Source organism: Saccopteryx leptura, chromosome 2, assembly GCF_036850995.1.
Source record: "Saccopteryx leptura isolate mSacLep1 chromosome 2, mSacLep1_pri_phased_curated, whole genome shotgun sequence".
Lineage (NCBI taxonomy): Eukaryota > Metazoa > Chordata > Mammalia > Chiroptera > Emballonuridae > Saccopteryx > Saccopteryx leptura.
The window spans coordinates 285,219,111-285,236,344 of NC_089504.1; the positions used below are offsets into that span (position 1 = coordinate 285,219,111).

At 45.7% G+C, this 17,234-nt stretch overlaps 1 protein-coding gene across 1 annotated transcript; it reads left to right on the forward strand.

Moving 5' to 3' along the window:
* The first annotated feature begins 25 nt into the window (after positions 1-25).
* Positions 26-6,899, forward strand: ISG20L2 (interferon stimulated exonuclease gene 20 like 2). The gene is made up of 4 exons (XM_066362164.1): positions 26-345; positions 946-1,781; positions 5,104-5,304; positions 5,998-6,899. Exons 2-4 carry the CDS (start codon positions 1,059-1,061, stop codon positions 6,109-6,111), a joined length of 1,038 nt encoding a protein of 345 aa, XP_066218261.1. The 5' UTR covers positions 26-345; positions 946-1,058; the 3' UTR covers positions 6,112-6,899.
* The last annotated feature ends 10,335 nt before the right edge of the window (positions 6,900-17,234 follow it).

Consider the following 17,234-nt stretch of genomic DNA (forward strand, 5'->3'; position numbering starts at 1 on the left):
CGGTCCCGGATGTGAGCCTCGGGGTACCGGAAGTGAGGCTCGGGGTCCCGGTGCGCGGCAGTTCCCATTTGTCGCGGTCTCCGCACACCTTTGAATTGTATCTCCGCGGGGCTAGAGGGGCCGGGGAGCATATCCCGCGCCCGCCCACGCCGCCACTGCCGCCACTGCTTACGCACTCCGAATCCCTGGCTTTACTTCTGGGGCAGGGGCCCTGCGGGCGCTGGCCCGCGTGCCGACCCCCGGAGCGTTCTAATTCGCGCGCCTGCCGGCGCAGGCTCTGTTCGTTAGCGCCTATTTCCGTATCTCGCTCTAGGCGTTTCCGGTCTTACAGTGTTTATCTGGAAGGTAGGTGATCGTGGGGGGAATGGGCTAAGTGACTCGGACCTCCAAAGTGTGCTCGCCGAGGTAGACTACCCCTGGCCTCAGTTACCCTCCTGCTGCTATGTGTTGTCAAAGGTTCTTTACTGGGAGAAGGACTTGGATGAGAAGCATGTGGAAATTTCCTCCTCCTGGGGAAACGAGGGAAAAGAGTACCTGGAATTGTATCTGTTCGTTGGGACCCGCGCTGGGATGCTTGGGTAATCTAGATGTCATCTGTGCCGTACTCGTCACTGGTTTCGAGTGTACTTAAACTTTTCCTCCCTAGACAGATGTAGAGCTCACCTGTTCTGGCTTTCCAGACTCATAGAAAATCAAGCTGGTTAGCCCTCCAACCCCCTCAGTTTACAAATGAGACATCTAGAGAGGGGAAAAGATTTTTCTAAGACCATAGGGCTGGTGAATTGTCTTCTCTCAGACCGTGCTCCTTTCCTTATTTCACATTAGATTCATTCCCCCTATATCTAGGAGGTTGCTCTGATGTATTTCCTCAGTAAATCCTATGGAGAAGGGTTTTACTGTTCTCCCAGTCTTTGGGCTCTTTATCAGTTTCACTTTCTTTCCCAGGATATACTAAAAACCTCCAGATATTGTCTATGGGATTCAGCAGAGGATGAGTCCTCTATCTTTTCATCAGTAAGCCATTCTTCATAACTGCTCTCCTACCATCCACCATCCTCATGTCTACTTTAATCCTCAATCTGGATTTTGGCAAACCTCCACCCAAAAAGACATCAGAGGGGAATGCCAAACACCGAAAATTTGTCAGGAAGCGGCGGCTCTTGGAGAAGAGAGGCTTTCTGAATAAGAAGAACCAGTCCCCTAGCAATGTGCCGAAGTTGCACTCAGAACCACCAAAGAAAGGGGAAACTCCTCAGGTGGATGGCACTTGGAAAATCCCTCCCCTTCAAAAAAAGAAGACTGCTGCTGCCTCCAACAGTGGGTCAGAGCAGTCCCTGGACAAGAAAGCTTCTGTGCCTTGGCTGACCCCTGCCCCTTCACAGAAGGCTGGTTCTGTAGATTTGCTGGGGGAGTTCCAGAGTGCCCTTACAAAGATTAAGAGCCACCCAACTCACCCTCAGAAGAAGGATCCCCAAAAGAATCCTCCTCAGAAGAATACCCCACAAAACTCTAACCCAGCTCATTCAGAAAATGAATGCTCCAGAGAATCTCAGCATATGCCAACGAAGATTGTGGCAATCGACTGTGAGATGGTGGGTACAGGACCCAAGGGGCATGTCAGTTCCTTGGCTCGATGTAGTATCATCAACTACAACGGAGATGTGCTCTATGATGAATATATCCTTCCCCCCTGCCACATTGTGGACTACCGCACCAGATGGAGTGGTATTCGCAAGCACCACATGGTGAATGCTACACCTTTCAGGATTGCTCGGGGCCAGGTGAGAGGCATGGGGCATGATGGTTGCAGTGACATGGGTTGGGAGAGGTCCAGTCAAGTGTGGACAGTGGTGGTGGGAGAAGTCAATGTTTTTTTTTGTTTTGTTTTTTTATTTTTTTATTTATTCATTTTTTTTAGAGAGGAGAGAGAGAGAGAGAGAGGAGAGAGACAGGGGGGAGGAGCTGGAAGCATTAACTCCCATATGTGCCTTGACCAGGCAAGCCCAGGGTTTCAAACCGGTGACCTCAGCATTTCCAGGTCGACGCTTTATCCACTGCGCCACCACAGGTCAGGCCAGAAGTCAATGTTTATAGAAGGAGCTGGGGTATTATTTTTATAGCTGGAACAGATAGCCTGCAGTGAAGGGGATAAAAGACACACAGTTGATGTGTCAGGTTTCTCATTTTACCTACTGAGCAAACCTACTCATTGTAGCCCTGTGCTGGGTACTACTGGGAGAAGAACAGATGAACAAAAGGAAAGGAGGTTGAGTGGGTAGAGGTAAAGAAGGGGAAGGTCGGAAACTTACTGGCCTAGGGAAGCCTCCAGAGGGCGCTCTTGGTTCACCTCTTTGTCATTTCAGCTTCACATTCTTTGCCTTCTCTAGACAGTCTCTGTTCCAGCAATTCCTTAAATGCCAGAACAGTCAGTTGGAGGAGGCACATCAGAGGTGAAATAATTGGACTTTAGAAAGAACTTGATAGGAAAAGTAAAAAAGCATCCTGTGCATTAGGGACACCGCTGAGCAAAGGCTTGGGAAAGGCAGGAGATGGGATAGGTCTGAGACAGCAAATCTGCTCAGCTTTAACAAGGGCTATGTGTTGAAGTTAATGCAAAGTGAAGGTGTTGGTGGACAGTAAACTGCAGGTGAAGTCAAGAGCAACTAAATACCTAGTTGATTAGACTACATCTGGTTTTCATCATAAACCACTTCCCCAGTGCCCAAGCTGGGTATGAGTCTAAGGTGTATCTAGATGAGTCTGGCTGCTTTCAAGGGTTACTGTTGGGAGACCATGCACTTATTTTTTCTTGACTATTGCTCTTTTTCACAACCTATTCGGAACCCCATTTTGGGAATGGCCTTCAGAACCTGTAGCATATTTGGTTGTCCTCATCATACTTTACGATCATGAAACAGCGTGCAGTTATTTGGTTCCAAGTGTGGTGTGAATAAGGTTCCTGAACAACTGGTACATACTCTCTGGTTATGAGCAGGAGAAGCTATAAAGCAGTGGGACTGACTTTCTGTTAGACAACAGCATAAGCATGGGTCACCTGATCACTTCTCTCTGTAGCCTTAGTCTATAAGTGGTTCTTAATCTTTTTTTTTTTTTTAAATTTTTTTATTTATTCATTTTAGAGAGGACAGAGAGAGATAGAGAGAGGAGAGACAGAGAGAGAGAAGGAGGGGAGGAGCTGGAAGCATCAACTCCCATATGTGCCTTGACCAGGCAAGCCCAGGGTTTCGAACCGGTGACTTCAGTATTCCAGGTTGACGCTTTATCCACTGCGCCACCACAGGTCAGGCTCTTAATCTTTTTTAGCTGATAGACCTTTTGAAAATATGATGAACGCCATAAACCCTCCCTCTGTAAAAAGACTAACAAAAGTATATATACTTTGCCTGTAATTTTGGGATTTCATCACCTCCCGGAGCCCATCTTTGACTTCATTTGTCCCAGCCTTGTGCCTAAGGTCAGCATAATAATAATGATAATGGTTAAAGGACTCAAATCACAAGCCAGAACTGAACTGGATATTACATAAACATCTTGAATGTGAATGTGATTTGGAACTATAGGCAAATTAATCTGTCATTGGGATGAAATTAATGAGAAGATCAAGAGCCACTAACAGTGTAAGTCCAAAAAATGGTTAGACTATGAAAAAGACCTACTTTCAGGGGAGGTGGGGTGAGAGTATGGGTGAAAGAGGTGAAGGGATTAAGAAGTACAAGTTGGTGGTTACAAACTAGTCCTGAAGATGTAAAATGAAGCATAGGGAATATAGTTAGTAATAATGTGATAACTGTATAGAATCAGTTGGGTATTGGAAATATCGGGTGGAACACTTTGTAAAGTATGTGACTGTCTAACCACTATACTGTACATCTGAAACCACTACAAAATAATATTGAAAGTAAACTGTAATTGAAAAATAAAAATTATCCTGACCATGCAGTGGCACAGTGGATAAAGTGTCAGCCTGGGACTCTGAGGACCCAGGTTCAAAGCCCTGAGGACACTGGCTTGAGGGTGGGCTCAACAGCTTGAGCATGGAATCCCTGGCTTGAATGTGGGGTCTTGACAAGCCAGTGTTTCTGGCTTGAGCCCAAAGGCCACTGTCTTGAAGCCCAAGGTTGCTGGTTTGAGCAAGTGGTCGCTGGCATGGCTAATGCCCCTGGTCAAGGCACATATGATAAAGTAATGAACAACTAAGGTGCTGTAACTATGAATTAATGCTTCTCATCTCTCTCCCTTCCTGTCTGTCTGTTCCTGTTTCTCTCTCCCTCAAAAACAAAAAATAAAATAAAATAAAATAAAATAAAATAAAATAAAATAAAAATAGTCCTGACCTGTTGTGGTGCAGTGGATAAAGCGTCAACCTAGAAAGCTTCGGTTTCTGGTCAAAACCCTGGGCTTGCCTGGTCAAGACACGTGGGAGTTGCTGCTTCCTGCTCCTTCCCCTTCTCTCTCTCTCTCTCTCTCTCTCCCCCCCCCCTCCCTCTCTCCCTCCTCTCTAAAATAAATAAATAAAACCCTTTTTTTTTGGAGAGAGAGAGAGGGAGGGAGGGAGATAAGGACAGACAGGAAGGGAGAGAGATGAGAAGCATCAGTTCTTCATTGCGGCAACTTAGTTGTTCATTGATTACTTTCATATGTGCCTTGACGGGGGTGTGGGTGGGGACTCCAGCAGAGCGAGTGACCCCTCGCTCAAGCCAGCAACCCCGCACTCAAGCTGGTGAGCCCACGTTCAAGCCAGATGAGCCCACGCTCAAGCCAGCGACCTTGGGTTTTGAACCGGGGTCTTCTGCCTCCCAGGCCAATGCTCCATCCACTGCACCACCACCTGATCAAGTGAATAAATAAAATCTTTAAAAATTTTTAAAAAAAAATAAAAATTAAAAACACCCTTACTTTCACCTTGGGGGGAGGAGATGGATTTTAGGTGAAAGAAAACTTGTGGGAGAGGGCATTTCAAGGATGAGTCAGGTGGGCACTTGATGGAAAGAATCTGAAAGGACTTAGGGCCATGATAGACCTTTAGGATGCAGGGCTCTCCCTGAGTCCTCCTCCTCACCACCTCTTCCACACTGATTTCAGATCTTGAAGATACTCACAGGGAAGATAGTGGTGGGACATGCCATCCACAATGACTTCAAAGCCCTTCAGTACTTTCACCCCAAGTCTCTTACCCGCGACACCTCCCATATACCCCCTCTCAACCGGAAGGCCAACTGTCCAGAGAATGCTACCATCTCTCTGAAGCATCTCACCAAGAAGCTGCTAAACCGGGACATCCAGGTAGTATCTCCCCAAATGCTTGCAGGCCTCCTGCTTGGACACTGGAAGCCTCCTTGCTACCTCTCCAGGCTCTGACCCCAGAATTCCTTTGTTTGTAGAGAGATCCAGGCTGTCTGCTCTTAAAGGAAGAGCTTTGGGCTAAGTGGCCCATTGGTCCCTCTCCATGTGTCCATGGGATAATAATTCCTGTTCTCTATCTTACAGTGTTCCAAAGGGTACTTGGAAAAGGGGGGAAAAGACCTTAAGTGGGTGTAAAACCATAAGAAAGGAAGAAAGCAGGTAGAGGTAGTGGCCCTATGACTACATAGTGGATGCAAGGATCTCTTGTATTTCACATGTTTGGCCTTCGGGCTGACCTTCCTGGTAAGAGGGTGTAGACACATGTTATATAGAGAGTTAAGGAACTGGGGAAGATGGAACACTCAGAAGGCCTATGATTTGTATGTTCCGTCTCTACAGAATGTGTAAAACTATGGCATGCACATGTTGCCATTGAAAGGATTGAGACAGTAGCAAAGACTTCCTAGGAGTTGAACCCCTGAAATTAGATAAGGAGTAGGGCCCACTGGAGTTCTACCTTTGCAGCTCACTAACTGCAGAAGCAACAGCTTGTGTGGGGGTTGGGGGAGCCAGTAGGAAAGGGGAAAAGCACTGTCTTGTAGACTCACGTTCTTCTCTTCCTCCCTCATTCAGGCTGGGAAAGGAGGACATTCCTCTGTGGAAGACGCTCAGGCCACCATGGAGCTGTACAAGTTGGTTGAAGTCGAGTGGGAACAGCACCTGGCTCAGAATCCCCCAAAAGATTAGCAGCAGTGGGGACACCAGTGATGAGAGTAGGCAGAGGCAGCACTGCACCCAGGAGACACGGGAGTGAACCAATGGATGGCTCTACCAGCTCCACAGTTTTGGAAGCTTGAGTTGTTGGAGAGAGAGGGTCTCTACCCCAAACTTAATATCCATTGAAATTTCTCATCCGGTGTTGTGTTCTGTATCTAGTTAAGTGTCCCATGGAGGAAGTTTCCATGTAAACACCCAGCCCTGTACTGTTTACCTCTTAAATGGTGCTAACTGAGTTCCCAGGGTGCTTTGTTCTAGTCAAGCTTTTTGACTTTCAAGGGGCAGGGCATACTGGGAAATTTAGTTTCCCAAACTGCCTTATAACTAGGGTGGCCATTTGTCCCATTTTATACCTTTTGTACTCAAGTAATTAATAGCACCCTTTTCACTCATATTCTAATCAAGTATCCTGGTTAGATGATAAATTGTATGACCACATTACATATCAGAGTCTACATCTGGTCTATATCAAGATATTGCCTGTTCTTTCCACCCTGATTAAGAGGAGCCGTCCCTGGTAAAATTTAGTTCTTAGGGTTACAAGACAGTAGAGCTGAGACTGTGACTTCAAGTCAACTGTGATTTAGGAAAGCAGTTTCTTTCCTAAGCAATAGAGGATTTATTTAACTTTGATCCCACTTGGTAGGTTAAAAAAGAATTTAAAGTGTTTTAATGGTTTTTAGTCTTTTACTTTGCTAAACCAAGCCTCTAAAAAAATCAAATCATTCCCTTGATAAATTTTAATAATGGAAAAACAATTCTGTGGTGTTTCCTTTTAAGTTCTTATTAAATCACTCTGTCACAAGGTCTTGTAAGGCTAAATTCTGTAAGGGGTTCCAGAGTTTCTGGATGTCACTAACTAGGCCTTTGTTTCCCATAGTCATCAGGAAGCACTGACCAACTATTTATTTTTTTATTTTTTTACTGATCTTAGGGAGAGAGACAGGAACTGATCTGTTTCTATATGTGCCCTGATGGAGATCGAACCTGCAACTTTCACATATGGGTTCAATACTCTAATCCAGGGGTCCCTAAACTTTTTTTTTTTAATTTTTTATTTTATTTTATTCATTTTTAAGGAGGAGAGAGAGAGGGAGAGAGAGAGACAGAGAGGGAGAAAGAGGAGAGACAGAGAGAGAGAAGGGGAAGGAGCTGGAAGCATCAACTCCCATATGTGCCTTGACCAGGCAAGCCCAGGGTTTCAAACCAGTGACCTCAGCATTTCCAGGTCAACGCTTTATCCACTGCGCCACCACAGGTCAGGCCGGGTCCTCAAACTTTTTACACAGGGGGCCAGTTCACTGTCCCTCAGACCGTTGGAGGACCGGACTATAAAAAAAACTATGGCCTGACCTGTGGTGGCGCAGTGGATAAAGTGTCGACCTGGAAATGCTGAGGTTGCCGGTTCGAAACCCTGGGCTTGCCTGGTCAAGGCACATATGGGAGTTGATGCTTCCAGCTCCTCCCCCCTTCTCTCTCTATGTCTCTCTCCTCTCTAAAAATGAATAAATAGCCTGACCTGTGGTGGTGTAGTGGATAGAGCGTCGACCTGAACACTGAGGTTGCTGGTTCGAAACCTTGGGCTTGCCTGGTCAAGGCACATATGGGAGTTGATGCTTCCTGCTCCTCCCACTTCTCTCTCTCTCTCTCTCCCCTCTCTCTAAAAATCAATCAATAAATAAAAAAATAAAAAAATGAATAAATAAAATTTAAAAAAAACCAAACTATGAACAAATCCCTATGCACACTGCACATATCTTATTTTAAAGTAAAAAAACAAAATGGGAACAAATACAATATTTAAAATAAAGAACAAGTAAATTTAAATCAACAAACTGACCAGTATTTCAATGGGAACTATGGGCCTGCTTTTGGCTAATGAGATGGTCAATGTCCGGTTCCATATTTGTCACTGCTAGTCATAACAAGTGATATGATGTGCTTCCGGAGCCGTGAAGCGTGCGTCCTGCGTCACCGGAAGTAGTACTGTACATGAGCGACGTGGCACTTTGCTGCGCCACCACATACAGTACAGCATTCTCATCCTGTGCTCTCACTGATCACCAATGAAAGAGGTGCCCCTTCCGGAAGTGCGACGGGGCTGGATAAATGGCCTCAGGGGGCTGCATGCAGCCCGCAGGCTGTAGTTTGGGGACCCCTGCTCTAATCAAGCTATCTGGCCAGGGCCCAAGCCTTTATATGTAATCTACGTGCTATGGTGCCTTGTCCTCGCTCCTACCACAAATTAAGGAACATACCTCACATCACATTCCATTAGAGCATTTTTACTCGGAGCGCATGTGACCAGGAGAGTGACTTACAGAGTGGGCACAGGGGAGGGATGGAGCAAGAGAGAAGGGGCGCTTGGTGACACCAGCCTGGGTGCTCCTGCTAGCTCTTTCTTGGTGGTACACACCCTCATTTTGGGAAGGTGAGTCACAGGTCTGACCTTGTGTCTGGGATCTCTGTCTTGAGAGAATGCTTATTCCATATATACACCAGGATTTGGACCCCTTTGAGTGGCTTGATTGGCTCCAGGGGCCATAGTCACAGCTGCCTGTAGCAGGGAATTTTCTGCAGCCACACCAGACCAAACATGGTCTTGTCATGTGCTGCAGGATCTGCTTGTACAGGCAGCTGTTGAGCTCTGAGCAAGTTAGTTCCTGCTGAGCCCAGCATGAATGTCCATGACACTTCACAAGGAGGTGCCAGGTGCCCTGCACGCTAGGAAGGCCACACCCCAGACAGCACACACATGAAAGCAAGTCTTCATTACATTGTGATCAGTAAACTAGAAAATAACAAGACAGTTATTTTAGTTCAGTTTTTAGGGTACCTTTTGGCTGAAACAAATCTGGCTTTGTGTGTATCTTGGTAAAATAGCAACTGGCTTTTATGCTTCATCCCCCACACCCATGTTCTGAAGGGCCCCTTTTCTCAGTCCAACATTGGAGAGAGCTCAGTCTTACTTTGCCCACCAGGAGAACCTGGGGGACAAGAGGACCTTTCAACTATTTGCTCACGATTTTCTCTCATCACATTTTCTGGTCAGAGCCCAGCTCCCTCTGCCGGGGTGCCTGGGGATCTCCTGTTCAGTCCCCTTCCTTCGCCCCTCTTGCTACTGGACAGGGACCAGCCTATACTATACAGGTTCTCAACTTCAGCAGGAAGGATCAACACAAGTCCAGGTGATTTTGAGAGGAATTTTATTAAAGCAGGGGAGAATAAAACAAGAAGGCCTAGGACAGAAGAAGCAACAGGAGAGAACCTAGGCAGTGCTCGACTTTGGCCTTCTAGAAAAGTTATGGGAGCCTGACTTGTGGTGGCACAGTGGATAAAGCATCAACCTGGAACTTGGAGGTTGCTGGTTTGAAACTCTGGGCTTGTCCAGTCAAGGCATGTATGAGAAGCAAGTATGAGTTGATGTTTCCCACTCTTCCACCCACCTTTTTCTCTCTCCTCTCTAAAATTAAATAAAATCCTAAAAAAAGGAAGAAGAAAAAAAAGAAAAGGAAAGAAATAAAAAAGGAAATAAAGAGAGCGAGCCTGGCCTGTGGTAGCACAGTGGATAAAGTATTGACCTGGAACCCTGAGGTCGCCAGTTCAAATCCCTAGACTTCCCTGGTTAAGACACATACAAGAAGCAATGAGTTGATGCTTCCCTCATCTGCCCCTCTTTCTCTGTCTCTTTCTCCTATAAATAAATAAATAAATAGTCTAAAGAAGAAAAAAATTATGGGAAAGAAGTGAGCCAAGGTGGGGCCACTGTCAGCTCACTGGAGAGTCAGAAAAGGAAACTGAGGATAAGTTCTGGAGGTTAGCCCAGGAAGAGTCGCCACTGCCCATTGCTCCCCTGGTTGCATGTCTCACAGGGTCCCTTAGAGTTTAGGAGATGCATTCCTGTACAGCAGTGGTTCTCAAACTTTCTGAAGTCGGGGCGCATTTAAAATCTACAAATAATTGTAGGTGCACTATATACAAATTTCTGAGAAATGTTATCATGATTAAGTCAAATATTAAAGAAAAAAATATAAAGTCCAAGCATGCTTTTATGATAATTAAACAAAATAATGACAAAACTAAATTTATCCTGACATTATAAAACATTTTTATGTTGCCTGACCTGTGGTGGCACAGTGGATAAAGTGTCGACCTAGAACGCTGAGGTCACTGGTTCAAAACCCTGCACTTGCCTGGTCAAGGCACATATGGGAGTTGATGCTTCCTGCTCCTCCTCCCCCTTTCTCTCATTCTCCTCTGAAATGAAAAAAGAAAAAGACAAAAAACATTTTTAAAAAAAAATTTTTTTTTTTCTTTCATTTTTCTGAAGCTGGAAACAGGGAGAGACAGTCAGACAGACTCCCGCATGCGCCCAACCGGGATCCACCCGGCACGCCCACCAGGGGCGATGCTCTGCCCACCAGGGGGCGATGCTCTGCCCATCCTGGGCGTCACCATGTTGCGACCAGAGCCACTCTAGCGCCTGAGGCAGAGGCCACAGAGCCATCCCCAGTGCCCGGGCCATCTTTGCTCCAATGGAGCCTTGGCTGCGGGAGGGGAAGAGAGAGACAGAGAGGAAAGCGCGGCGGAGGGGTGGAGAAGCAAATGGGCGCTTCTCCTATGTGCCCTGGCTGGGAATCGAACCCGGGTCCTCTGCACGCTAGGCCGACGCTCTACCGCTGAGCCAACCGGCCAGGGCAAAAAACATTTTTATGTTACATTTTTTGAGTTATGCTTTTTAGAATTTGTAAAAAAGGGGTTAAAGAAAAAAATGACAAAAAGTTATCTTTTTATATATACAGTATAGATACATTCTTAGTAAGATTTAATAAATTCGGCAGGTCCCGGTGCGAATGTGTTTTTTCATTCTTGTGTTTATGAGAAACATGAGCCTGATGTGTCTTAGCAATTTCTTCAGTGTTTGGGCATATATTTGAAAGGCAAACTTTCATTTTCTTATCAATACATTGAAGAATTCCTCTCTTTTTACTCTTAATTGTGTTGTGGGTAGAAAATCCTAATTCACATAAATAGGATGTTGAAAATTGTAGTAAAATGTTCAAAGCTTTTTTAGATATTGCCACATATTCTTTTATAGAAATCCAAAAGGCTTCAAGAGACAATTTCTTGTGTTTAATCATTAATCCATAACTCCCATCGTACATATCATCTTAACATTACACCAAACAAAGGATAGAAGAAACTTGCCTCCAGTCTTTCCGGGGAACATGGGAGGTGGTGTAAACAATCCAGCACCACAGCTTAACAGCCTTTTGCAACCTAATCAGGCAAGTGAGGTGGGGGGTTGGGCAGACTGTCAGCTTACAGCCAATTCCCCACACTTCTGTCCCCAAAAATCTAAACTCCCAAAACCCTGTTGGTTTTTTGGTCCCCAACAGGCACATATTTCTCTGGAATACCATAGGGCACACCTGGAAATCTTCTAGGGCGCACCAGTGCACCCTGGCGCACACTTTGAGAACCATTACTGTAGGGGAAGGAGAAGGGAAAGGCTTCATTATGCTCCAAGGAGGGATTGCGCATGCTGAGTTCTTTATTTTTTTTCTGTTTGTTTTCGTTTGAGGGTTTTTAAAGGCTGAGAGTTTAGTGGAGGAGCTCAATAGAACATCAGCTTTTCCAAGTGTGCCCTTTCAGGGCCGTGGTCTCTACTGATTGGTCAGCACCAGGGCTGGGGGCGGCGGTCATTGCAGCTGGTCCTAGCATCACTTGCCTGGTTTTGCTACTTTTCCTGGGTCTGGAGCTAAAATACAACTGAGGTCTTGATGTTATCTCCAGGGAGGAAAGGTCAGGACGCACGCCCAGTGATATGCCAGAGGAGGAAAGGCCACCCTGGGGGTGAGGTCTGGTGCCAGTTTTGCTCATTGCTAGACACCCCAGGGCTTCCTCCCGACTGACCTTCTGTATCTGCTGTACATTGCTTGGCCAGTTTGTTCAGCTGTCTCAGTTTCCCCATTCTACTTGCTAAGAAATTTTCTTTACTTCTTACGATTCTGCCTCACTCTGTCCCCAGGATCCTGGCTTCATCAGCCGATAATAGAAGAAACCCATTACAGATTGCTACCTGAATCCCTGTCAGCAAGTCCTGCTTGGCCTTAAATCTAAGACCCTTCAGAGTGGACCATATGAATGACAAAACATAGGCTCTTCTAATGTTCTCTTTATGGCATAATGGTGTTTTCTAATGTTGAGACCCTCCACTGCAGGTGAGCATGGCATAGAGCAAAGAATGAGAACTAAGTCTGCCAAACATAACTTCAGATCTAAAACTTCAGTTAACCAAGTGCTTCTCAAAAGAGGGACAGGGAGTATATTTTTTAATTTAAGATGATAGCACTGCCCCTCCCTCCACCCTCAAGAACCACTGATCTAGTGAAGGCTCCAAGGAAGAATCATTTAATTCCTAGTTTAACAGATGATTACAGCTGACAATAGGAAAAATCAACAGAACTGTAATTATGAACTTGCCCCAAGGCACATTAGTCCAAGTTTAGAGACAAATACCCATGTATGCAATATGCCAGGTATAGCTATGAATACCTTATATCTACAGCCTGTGTATTGTTCACAAAGCACTTTCACCTGCCTATAGTGTATAGCAAGTCCACCAAACAGCTGTGTCATCATAAGAAACATACAAACTTGTAGTGAATTATTTTTTAGTTTATTTGAGCCAAACTAATGATAAATCCCAGGAAGCAAAATCTCAATAAATTGAGAAAATGCTTCGAAGACTGGTAGTTATATAGCTTATTTTATACATTGAAATCAAAGGAGGAGCCTGCCCAGGTGGTGGTGCAATAGATAGAGTATCAACCTAGAACACTAAGGACCCAGGTTTAAAACCCTGAGATTGCTGGCTTGAGCGCAGGCTCACCAGCTTGAAGCCCAAGGTCACTGTCTTGAGCAAGGGCTCACTGGCTCAGCTGGAGCCCCCGTCAAGGCACATATGTGAAAGCAGTCAATGAACAACTAAGGTACTGCAACGAAGAATTGAAGCTTCTCATTTTATTCCTTCCTGTCTGTTCCTATCTGTTCAGGGAACAAGACAACAATGAGGGATTCTGTGGTATGCTCTGCCACATTCTGGGGGTCTAGAAAAGATTGCTCTGACTTTCCAAGGTTATGTTATCTTAGGTGCAAGAAGACAACAAACAGGCTCATTTAAGATTGACCTTTGTCAAGGAAGCTATAGTTCTAGGATATGACTACCGGTATGACCTGCTTTTAGTTAGGATTTTTAAAAAAATTTAGTTAAGAATTTTTATGTTCAGACCATCTTATATGCGGTTACTTTCAGTCTCTGAGTTTGTGAGGCACCCACAGTGCAGGCCTCCCCTTGGCTTGTCAGGTTCAGTATGTGGCCTCTCTTTCATCCACAGCTATATAGAGTTACAGCAAGTTACCTTGTTTGACACTGAGTTTGAAGATTGACTTTACCACTTAATAAATTTGTGACATTCTCACTTGGCTTCTTGGAGCCTCAATGGTTCTAGCATCAAAATCCTGGATTCTTTTTAACACTTGATGTTTAACTGATAATTAGTAATAATGACAACTATTTATATTGAGTGTTTCCTTGTGCCAGGCACTGTGCTAAGCCCTTTAGATGCATTGTCCCATTCTCTGTAAGGTAGGGGGTGGCATTCTAATATAATATAACTGAGGAAACCAAGGATGACAAAAGGCAAGAAATCTTCCTCAGGCCAAATAGCTGGAGGTTGGTAGTGCTCACAGTCAGACCTGCCAAGTTTGCCAGTCTGAAGCCTCTGCTGCCCTAACTCTGCTGTTAATACATCCAAGTGGCATCTGATGAGACTTGGAATCCTTCCACTCACATTTTTATTAAGCACCTGTTATGTGCCAGGCATTGTGCTAGGTGTTGGGGAAATGGCATTGTCTTTTCTCCCAAGTTGCTTACAGCAATAAAAAAACAGTACAGGTACATTAATTTAGTGCGCTGTGGCAAATGCTGTCCAGAGTCACTGAGAAATTTAAAGCAGGGGAGTGACACAATCAGAGTTGCGTATTAGGAAGATGAATCTGGTGCCAAATGGAAACTGGATTGAAGAAGGGCCAAGAGATGAGTTTTTATGTTTGAATAATTTGGATGAGCAATGCAGAGGTCTGAATCAGTGAAGTGGGAAGATGCATATGAGCATCACTGAGGAGGTAGAATCATCAAGACTCAGAGATCAGGGCAAGATGACTAAAGGTAGACTTTATATTTCTGAATTACAGTGAATAAACAGCATAGTGCCATTCACAAAAATAGAGACTATGGCAGGCAGGAGAGCTGGGGTTTGTTTTTTTTTCTGAAGTTGGAAATGGGAAGGCAGTCAGACAGACTCCCACATGCGCCCAACTGGGATCCACCCAGCATGCCCACCAGGGGACGATGCTCTGCCCATCTGGGGCATTGCTCTGTTGCGTCCAGAGCCATTCTAGCGCCTGAGGCAGAGGCCATGGAGCCATCCTCAGCGCCCGGGCAAACTTTGCTCCAATGGAGCCTTGGCTGCGGGAGGGGAAGAGAGAGACAGAGAGGAAGGAGAGGGGGAGGGGTGGAGAAGCAGATGGGAGCTTCTCCTGTGTGCCCCGGCTGGGAATCGAACCCGGGATCCCTGCACGCCAGGCTGACACTCTACCACTGAGCAAACCAGCCAGGGCCAGGAGAGCTGGTTTTTGAACATGATAAACATTATGAATTGGGTATTGATTGACTTTAAGCTGCCTGAAGATAGTCAAATGGAGATGTCCAGCCAGAGTAAAAGAGCTGTAGGGCTGCAAATTAAGTGTTAGAGACAACATTGTATCAGTGGGATGAGGCCTTTATATATGAAGGTATATAAAGAAAAGCAGAACCTGACCTGTGGTGGCAGAGTGGATAAAGAATCAACCTGGAATACTGAGGTCACCGGTTCAAAACTCCAGGCTTGCCCGGTCAAGGCACATATGGGAGTTGATGCTTCCTGCTCCTCCCCACCCCCCTTCTCTCTCTCTCTTTCACTTTCTAAAAATGAATAAATAAAATCTAAAAAGAAATTGAAAAAAGGAAAGCAGAAGGTTAAGATCCAAACCTCGGGAATACCTGTACTCAGTGAAGCGTGAAGAGTCTGAGCTCTCCCAGTGAGTGGCTGTGGCCTCAGCCCGGGGTGTTTCACTCTCATTTTCAGGTCTGACTTTTGTCAGAGTGCCTCTTTCATGCACCTAGCAAGGACTGCTAAGTAAAGGATTAAATCAAGAACAAGAGTACTAATGGAAGGCACAATCAAATATTTCTTTCAGCCTTATACTTTCACTTACACTTCATTGATTTGTTCAAGAAATGTTTATGGAGCCCTAACCAAATGCCAGACACTGTCTTAGGCCAGTGAATCTACAGCGACTTCTTTCCTTTGGGGGCTGATGAGTGATAAGAAGAAAAGTAAGGGTCCTGACCTGTGCTGGCACAGTGGATAAAGCATCGACCTGGAATGCTGAGGTTGCCGGTTTGAAATCCTAGGCTTGCCTGGTCAGGGAACATATAAGAAGCAACTACTATGAGTTGATGCTTCTCGCACCTCTACCCCTTCTCTCTCTCTCTCTCTCTTTCCTCTTTAAAATCAATAAAAATATTTTTTTTTAAAAAAAAGAAGAAAAGTAAGAGGATGAAGCAGGATTATGTGTATATAAGATTTTAAATGGGCTATTTAAGGAAGACCTCTCTGAGGTGAGAGAGTTGAGCCGAGACCTGAAAGAAGTGATAATGCAAGTCTTATAAAAAGTCTGGAGGAAGCCCTGGCTAGATATGGCTTGGTTGGTTAGAACATCGTCCCAATGTGCATGTCCCAATGCACAGAGGTTGCCAGTTTGATGATCCTCAGCCAGAGCACATACAGGAGGAACAGATCAATGTTTGTGTCTCTTTCTAAAATCAATAATTTTTTTAAATGTTTATTTATTGATTTTAGAGAGGAAGGAAGAGAGAGAAAGAGAGAGAGAGAGAGACAGGAACATCAATCTGTTCCTGTATGTGCCTGGACCAGGGATTGAACCGGCAACCTCTGTGCTTCGGCACGATGTTCTAACCAACTGAGCTATCTGGCCAGGGCTAAAATCAATAATTTGGGTTTTTTTTGTATTTTTCCGAAGCTGGAAACGGGGAGGCAGTCAGACAGACTCCCACATGTGCCCGACCAGGATCTGCCCGGCATGCCCACCAGGGGGCGATGCTCTGCCCATCTTGGGGAGGGCGTTGCTCTGCCGCAATCAGAGCCATCCCAGCGCCTCTACAGAGGCCACAGAGCCATCCTCAGCACCCGAGCAAACTTTGCTTCATTGGAGCCTTGGCTGTGGGAGGGGAAGAGAGAGACAGAGAGGAAGGAGAGGGGGAGGGGTGGAGAAGCAGATGGGCACTTCTCCTGTGTGCCCTGGCCGGGAATCGAACCCGGGACTTGCACACGCCAGGCCGACGCTCTACCACTGAGCCAACCGGCCAGGGCCTAAAATCAATAATTTTTTTTTTTCATTTAAGACAGGGAATACTTTATTCAAACCCATCAGAGAAATGGACAGTTGAGTCTGTAACAAAGCATTGTTTTAAAGCATAGGCTAATAATTGTTTAGAGTACTCGCTGCTACATTCAAATTAAGACCACAACTTTTTTTTCTTTTTTTTTTTTCTAATTTTTTTGTTGTTTGTTTTTTGTATTTTTCTGAAGCTGGAAACGGGAAGAGACAGTCAGACAGACTCCCGCATGCGCCCGACCAGGATCCACCCGGCACACCCACCAGGGGCGAAGCTCTGCCCACCAGGGGGTGATGCCCTGCCCCTCCGGGGCATCGCTCTGCCATGACCAGAGCCACTCTAGCGCCTGGGGCAGAGGCCAAGGAGCCATCCCCAGCGCCCGGGCCATCTTCACTTCAATGGAGCCTTGGCTGCGGGAGGGGAAGAGAGAGACAGAGAGGAAGGAGGAGGGCGGTGTGGAGAAGCAAATGGGCACTTCTCCTATGTGCCCTGGCCGGAAATCGAACCCGGGTCCCCGGCACGCCAGGCCGATGCTCTACCGCTGAGCCAACCGGCCAGGGCCAAGACC